Source organism: Gregarina niphandrodes, assembly GCF_000223845.1.
Source record: "Gregarina niphandrodes unplaced genomic scaffold scaffold00027, whole genome shotgun sequence".
Taxonomy (NCBI): Eukaryota; Apicomplexa; class Conoidasida; order Eugregarinorida; family Gregarinidae; genus Gregarina; species Gregarina niphandrodes.
Genome location: NW_011645796.1, coordinates 60,061 through 67,647, shown reverse-complemented (window position 1 = coordinate 67,647; position 7,587 = coordinate 60,061). Strand labels below are relative to the sequence as shown.

Here is a 7,587-nt window from a genome sequence, read left to right as displayed (position 1 = left end):
CGTTTTCGGGATTTTGGGCTTCCCCCCCGCGTTTTCGGGATTTTGGGCTTCCCCTCCGACACCCCCAGACCAAACAAAGCCCAGGTGAGTTGACTACTGGCCGCACCCAGGAGCGGGGTTTCTAGTTGGTTCCCAATTGGTTCTTAATGACTCCTTGAAGCATGACTCCCCGAAACATGACTCCTTGAAGCATGACTCCTTGAAGCATGACTCCGTGGTGGACGCTCACGAGCTAGACGGTCCGTGTGCAGTGTCGGTGTGTCGCGCATGGGGTCGGGCGTAGGCCAGTCTTACTGTTCTTCGTGAATGTGGCGATTTGGCCTGATACAAGTCCTCAGGAACGTTGTTTCGTGTGCTGCGCGGATTGCAAAACGGAATGAACCCTCCCGAGGTGGCGACGCGGGTCTCCAATGAGTCGTCAGGTGGCAGTGTAACTTGGCTAACTTCCCAGATGAATATCTCAGGCTTTGCCGAATACTTTTGGAACACATGATTTGGCATATTCTTCAACAAACTCATTAAGTCTTCTTCATGCACCTCGGCAGCACTATCACTTATCAATAAATCTAAAAACGAACCATTGGCCACCCATCCGCTGAGTATTACGGAACGAAAAATTCCGTTTACTAGTGTTCCGCTGAGTATTGGTGTGAAGAGTTTTACTTTCGGCGCAAGTGAGAATAAATGCGCTCGTCTTGATGAGGTATTCATGATCGTCTTGTATAAGTATTTGGTCCCAAATAGCTAGTAGCACGTTGATGAGAGATGGATCCTGTTGAACTTCATACACATAGAGCAATAAGTGCCAGGAGAATGAGAAGAGTTCTAGTCCGAGATTGAATCGTCTGAGTTGTAGATTGAGTGTAGGTGTATATTGGTCAACGAATTTGAGTAATCGTTGGCATTCATGTCGAACCAATTTAAAACCTGATTCAAAACGAAGTATGTTATCCCTTTTGAATAGCCATTGATACATCATTTCTGATGCTTTTTTAGTATGTCCATAAGCTACGTATAGAAATAATGCTGCTATATAATTCATACCCTGACAGTAATCTGTAGGTTTAGGTGCTTTGAATAATGACGTTGCTAAAGTGTCTTCTAACTTCATTTGCATAAGTACATCGAACTGTGGAAATTGGGTAAAAGTACGACCTGTATCCTTACGAATCTCCTCCGGATTTCGTGTATAAGAACCTGCATGCAATTTACAACGCTCAAATGATGCCGGTGTAGGATAAATACCAGGATCACCCAATGCAGAACACCATATTATATCTCGAAACTCCTCATTCAGAATATCACCCCACTTCACCATGGAACGGATCGATTCCAATGCTCGCAAATTCATATACCATTCCTTGCACACGAATAAACATTTACGCCACTCAGATAAAGTCAGGTATGAACAGAACCGAGGACAAACAACCAACACGCCTCCATTATCTACAAACTAGGACTGGACTGGATTCCCGGAGACCCCTGCGACATGGTCACGGTCTTAGGCTTAATGCCTTAGGCTTAAGGTCTTAGGCTTAAGGTCTTAGGCTTAAGGTCTTAGGCTTAAGGTTAAGGGTTTAGGTCTTAGGCTTAAGGTTAAGGGTTTAGGTCTTACTGCCATTGTATCGCGCCATCTGATTCCTTCGGGCTGACGGTATACACGTTTCATATCTTACTACCGGTCTTGAACAGTCACATGCTGCCCTCATTTTATACAAAAACACGTCCCTGGACCCCGGCAGCCGGAGGATTAATTTGACGTAGGGCGGGGCTCACGCAGAACTCAGCTTTTTCGTCAACTTTTTCGATGTACGCATTCGGCGGGGACATCAGCCATGGCTTCCACTTCGGGATGGAAGTGTACTCTGATGTATGCATTACGAAATGTGGTAACTTGGACGGAGCTGGATGCATGGTAAGCTACCCGGATGTGTCTTCAAGCACCTGTGTACAAATTCTCGTGTGCGGAAACACGTGTATGGATATACGTGTATGTGTGCAAACTTCTGTGGAAACACGTGTGCGTCTTCCCACGTTCTTTATTAACGCAGATTAGTGTGGAACCGTCTATACACGACGACCCAGGCATTCAGATCCTGCTGGGGCCTCGCCAAGATGAATTTCGGATGTGGGCTCTGGTCCTCGGTCGCAAGATTCTGGCCAGGCTGGCGGGACGCAAAATGATTTTAATGCTCTCTATCAACGAAGAAACGGCAAAGGATATGAAGCTTCTCAAACTACTAGAAGCAGAGGTTGAGGAAAAAATGACGGAGACGAAAGTTCAAAGGATACTGAGGCCACAATCAGAGCCTCTGGTTCCCCCTCATCTTCTCTAGAAGCAGCTGTCTGTTGATAGCTGTCAATGAACGAGCGTCCGTGAGTAGTCGGGTATCACAGCTGTTAGAAGCAAGTTGCGTCAAGGATTTTTTTGATTTACTCAGGCACCAGTGCACCTGTACCAATTTACACGAGGCGACCATGCAACCTGGCAGCGAAAATGTTACGGCCGGCCGAGTATTCATGGATGCTTTGGTTCGGACTCTTGACGGACTCGGGGTAAGTGACCCGAAGCCATGGGGATACCCGCTCAGATTGTAGGACGGGCGGCGAGATCCGCAATTGTCAGTACGGGAGTTACCGTTTCGCGCGCAGTTTATCCGGTCAAGGAGTCCTGCCTACACGTGGTTTCGTCTTGGAGTCCCACGCAAGCTTCCAGAACGCAGCAGCGGCCGGAAGACATCTACCGGGCGGCGCAGTTTGGTGTAGAGCGCGGTTCGCAAGAAAATTCTCTGGAATATTAGGCGCAGCACACGCGTGTGCTGCGCCATGAAATTACATATTTCGGCACTTGCCGCATTCGCCGCACTGTGCCTGGGGGCCAGTCAGGTAAATCTCTGAAAATTAAGCCAGTATTTACTGATTAGAACCCGTTGCACATTACGCCTGAGGACCAGGGCCGGACGGCGCTCACGGCGATTCAAGAGCTTCCCGACGCTGGTTTTAGTGGCGCTCTGCAGTCCTTGGAGAGCGCCGTGGGTAACCTGAATGCGCAGGTAGCAAGAGCGGAGAACAGCGTGGCGGATTTGAGTGCAACCTTGGGCGCTCTGGGGATTGACTGGTCACCTAGCTCGGTTTCAAGGGGAGAGGTGCGGCGGCGCAGCTTCAGCGGTCCGCAGACGTTGTCGATGGTGCAGCGGCTAGACGTGAAGGCGCAGAGAGAGTGCGCCCGTCGGATTGAGGAGGCAAAGGCGCTTTTGACGGAGAGCGTGAAGGAAGCCCAGGCCTGGGACGCGCGCGGCGACCGCGCAGGACGCAAGGCCACCGCGCTCTTGCGAGTCAACGACGCACACGACCAAGCGGCACTGGCCAAGAATCTCAACACGCATCTACGGCTCACACTGCGGCTGCGCAAGCTCGAAAAAGCCTTGGACGACGTGGACCAACTGTCGGACACCATTCAGTCAGTTAAAAACGATATAGACGCCGCCTGGACCGGAAACCGCCTTGCCGAGATCAAACAGGCGGCCCGGGCTGCCATCCGCAAACACCACCCCCAACACGACGCGTCTGCTCAACCGCCCGAACCTGCTGCGCTGCCTCAGTCTCCGGCGCAGGTGTGGTCTCCGGCAGCGGAATCCTGTGACTCGGACGCTCACCCCCTCTCTATAGGCGCCCAGTCTTCGGACAATGCGCAGTCTCCGGACAATGCGCAATCTCCGCCTAGCGCGCAACCCCCGTCCAAGCAACAAGACCCCATCCACTCCTCTACCACGAGGGTCGACGTCAACGTGAGGGACGCCGGACTTGGCTCCGAAGCAACAGCTGCCGGTGGCTCAGGGGTAGTCAGTGGTCCCGAAGCGGCTGGTTCGGTGGTTGACTCGACGGCTGGCGCCGCTGCGTCACCCGCGGCGGAGTAACAGCAACACTGAAATCGCTCAACAGATCAGGGCCTTCCCGACCAGGGCCTTCCCGACCAGCGGTCGAGTCCTGACCCACCCAGTTACTGTATGACAAGAGCGTGGTCGTATCTGCCGGCAAGTTGCCTTCCGCCAGAAGATTACCTTCAGCTGACAAGTTGCCCTGCGCCGTCGGAGTGATCCACTGCTGCGTATCGAATGCACCTCCCGGCTGTGCTGCAGTTCCCGCTGCTGCGAGTATTTTTTCGTCCTGAGCCTTCACCTTTTCAATATGTTCATTGACCTTGACGAATGCCATGTAGCTCGAGACGCACCAAGACAGTACAAGCAACGCATATACAACTTCCCCCAGACACGGCACCAGTGGGGGGCCCGTGATCAAGGACTCCAGGTAATCGTCATCCGAAGGTTCCGGCAGTGCCGCTGTCTGAGCCGCAGAGGAACCACTCGCAGATTCATTAGTCGCGGACTGGGCGGGGGTTGCTTTCGAAACCGGAAACAAGTCGGACGTCGGAATAGACGGGCCGCAGGTGAGAGGGTCCACGGCCATCAGGACGCTGAGTAACCCGACCCAGGTGGCCCCCCTTGCAGGCCTCACAGCCAACATGGAGTATTTCTGAAAATATTATCTGCCGTCAGGGGACTCAAAAAAAAATCGTAATATTACCCCGTAGATGCGATCCCCCATAGATGCGGCAGTACAGTATTCCTTTTGGTTTCCCTGATCAAGTTGGCGGCTTGTTTCTTGCTTGCTACATCTGCAGGTTCGCTGCTTCCTTCAGTGCTTCTTCTGCATCCTTCTTACTTGGGGATAGCGAACACATCATATCGAGTGGATCAATTATTAGGTTACCAACAGCCGCATAAACCCGGTTATCCTTCGGATACGGGGCAGTGGCCACTAGTGCTTCTCTTGACTTCTTTCCAAATTCCTTCACCGCACGCGGTAACTGGCTGGCGTATTCTGATACGCACACTGCCTCTTTTTCGCGCAAATCCAGTCCTGTACAGAGAAACTCTGGTTCTAGGGCTAGGATGGTTTCTAGCGTTTTCTCTTGACAGAGGAACTTACCAACTGCGACTATCTCTCTCCGCCAGCCACAACTATCAATCAATGTGCGCAATTCGCTAGCCGCCCACGCTGCTCTGTGACTGAGCAGTGCTTCTGCCCTTTGCTGCCCGTTCTCCTGAAAGTCGAGGAGCCCATTTTCGTTGATTGCGAAGACACCTTCCATGGTCATGAGCGCGAGTCCAAACAGTCGGGTCCGTAAGGGAATGTTAGATACGGGGGATTCCGTCATCTTGCAGAAGTGCGGGTGGAAGAAAAAGCTTCGGTTACTTTTCAGCCAATGTAGAACTCTCCCAAGATCTTTGTGTACATAGGACAGAAGTACTCCGTCGGTTCTATCGATAATGCCGGTCCACTTGTGTCCCGCCATTCCCTTGCAGATTGTGTTGACTGCTGCCGGCTTGTGCGTGATCACTGCCAAAACACCAAAAGGGTTCGGACTACCCGGGATTCGCGTCGTGATTTGCTGTATTCTGTCGTCAGTAAGGTTCCCCGCCAAGAGCCTCGCAAGCGGTGGTATATACATTTCATCACTGCCTACCCTCCGTGATGATATTGGGGTGTTACCCGTATGACAATAGGTGATAGCAAGGAGTGTGACTCCCAAACATGCGTCTTGCAACGACAGTCCCGCATCTGGCTCCACACGGAGTTCCGGTCTGCGCCTCTCCGAATTCGTCTCCCCTTTCCCATCCAAGTTCCAACCCAAATACCTGTCCAAATAGACATCGACGAGCAATGCCCCTTCTTCAATAGGGTTAGGCTCCGAAGACATAGTAGTAATCCACAAGGTAAAATCGCCCACACCGCTCCAAGAACTCGCTTCAGGAAAAACAGGACTTGCGTTCTGTCTTACGAAAAAACTTCTACTTTCTGTCTTTTCCGTGGAGAAACTACACCCTGCACAGACCAACGCCGCAACTATCCCATCATGGTTGTGATCTGTGGTCGTTTCCACCTGGGATGTCTGGCAATGACCACAGTTCAGCTGTATCTCAATCCTGTTACGGTTGGCTGACCACCAATCTCCCCCCACCCCCAATCTCCCCCCACCCCCAATCTCCCCCCACCCTCGATAAAGTTTTTTATTCGGAGGCTTCTCTATTAATTCGGATTCGTTCGGATTAATCAGTTGGATTCGTTTGTCTCACCAGCGAGTATCGCTCTAATCTTTCTTATAGCAGGGGTCTCAATTAGCAAGTCATGGTCTGTAGGTGGGGTAGGATTAACCCAAACAGTCGGGTTCGCAGAGGAATGTCAGACAGCGAAGCGTTCGTCATCTTGCAGAAGTGCGGGTGAAAGAAAAAGCTGCGATGATCCTTCAGCCACTGTAGAACTTTCCCAAGATCTTTGTGCACTCCAGACATGTCCGAGTCGGTTCTCCAGACATGTCCGAGTCGGTTCTCCAGACATGTCGGTTCGATCGATCAGGTTGGTCTACCTGCCATTCTTTTGCACATCCTGGTAATTAACGGCGGCTGATACCCAAGCACTGTGGCCAGCGCAAATGGGTTCGGTCTATCCCCGATCAGCGTCGTGATTTGCTTGATTCTATCCTCAGTTTTCTTTTGAAGTAGTCGTCGGACGGTGGTCGCATCAGCCACCGCTAGTAACTAAGGCATCGAAGGACATTGCCTTGGAAATTCTGGTAACTGTAATCGTTCGTATATCTACCGGATCCCCAAGGTCCGCAATCTGTTGCAACCTGCTAAAGAGGACCCTGCTAAAGAGGACCACGCAATGAGACCCAGTTACGAGACAGTCTATACGAATTGGATTAGTTGAGACGAAAAATAAATGACGACACGAAGGGAGAACAAATTGGTGTCAGATGTCGCGCGGTTTCATATATAACATTGGCTACAGGACTTCTTGGAACAGGACTACTTCTTGGTCACCTGAATTGTTTCCGAGCTAGCTGTATCACCTCCTCCTAGCCAGCTGCACAACCTCCTCCTAGCCAGCTGGATTACTTTTCTTTCAGCGGCTTCTTCTTACTACTGTACTTACTACTGTTGGGGGTAGTAGTAAACGACGTTGACCGGTGCCACATTCGCGGGCGCAGGCGCATACCTATACGGTTGCACGTTGGCCCGCTGATAAGCCTGTGCATAAGCTTGCTGGTTATAAGCCTGAGGGCGAGAATAAGCCTGAGGATAGACTGGGGAGTGGCAATAGGCCTGTGGGTGGCCTCCGAGTTGACGTTCCAGTTCTCGTTGGCGCAGTCTCCGCTTCCTTTTGGCCATGACGCTACGGCGATTTTGGAGTCTTCGATCCTCATGATTTTTGTTCACGATAGCAACTCCAATACCACCCAACAGAAGCAAGGAAAGGATCCCGAAGACACCAACCGTCGAAGTCATCGCACGGGTGCTCTGCCAATATTGGGCACCCATAGACCCTGTCGGCATACCCGTCGCCACACTGGCCACATTCGCCGCCACCGAACCCAGCCCAATGGCCGCGCCCGTGATGGTTTCTGCCTTCACCATTTCCGCTAAAAAATATTTGCCCCCGCAACGACCCGGGCTCAGTAACGATAATTCACCATAATTCCCGCAATAATCGTCGCGATATTTCCCCGACACTTGTCACCACCCA

At 51.6% G+C, this 7,587-nt stretch overlaps 3 protein-coding genes across 3 annotated transcripts; 1 reads left to right on the top strand and 2 right to left on the bottom strand.

Moving 5' to 3' along the window:
* Positions 1 to 93: 93 nt before the first annotated feature.
* GNI_115390 (Rab-GTPase-TBC domain protein) lies at positions 94 to 1,318 on the bottom strand (the record flags this gene model as incomplete). The annotated part of the gene is made up of 3 exons (XM_011133378.1): positions 94 to 198; positions 295 to 566; positions 664 to 1,318. The coding sequence occupies 3 exons, from the start codon at positions 1,316 to 1,318 to the stop codon at positions 94 to 96; spliced, it is 1,032 nt and encodes a 343-aa protein (XP_011131680.1).
* Positions 1,319 to 1,852: 534 nt separating this feature from the next.
* GNI_115380 (hypothetical protein) lies at positions 1,853 to 3,917 on the top strand (the record flags this gene model as incomplete). Its single annotated transcript, XM_011133377.1, has 4 exons — positions 1,853 to 1,915; positions 2,052 to 2,279; positions 2,473 to 2,556; positions 2,925 to 3,917. The coding sequence occupies 4 exons, from the start codon at positions 1,853 to 1,855 to the stop codon at positions 3,915 to 3,917; spliced, it is 1,368 nt and encodes a 455-aa protein (XP_011131679.1).
* A 752-nt stretch (positions 3,918 to 4,669) lies between these two features.
* On the bottom strand, positions 4,670 to 5,761 carry GNI_115370 (hypothetical protein; the record flags this gene model as incomplete). Its single annotated transcript, XM_011133376.1, has 2 exons — positions 4,670 to 5,400; positions 5,554 to 5,761. The coding sequence occupies 2 exons, from the start codon at positions 5,759 to 5,761 to the stop codon at positions 4,670 to 4,672; spliced, it is 939 nt and encodes a 312-aa protein (XP_011131678.1).
* Between the last annotated feature and the right edge of the window lie 1,826 nt (positions 5,762 to 7,587).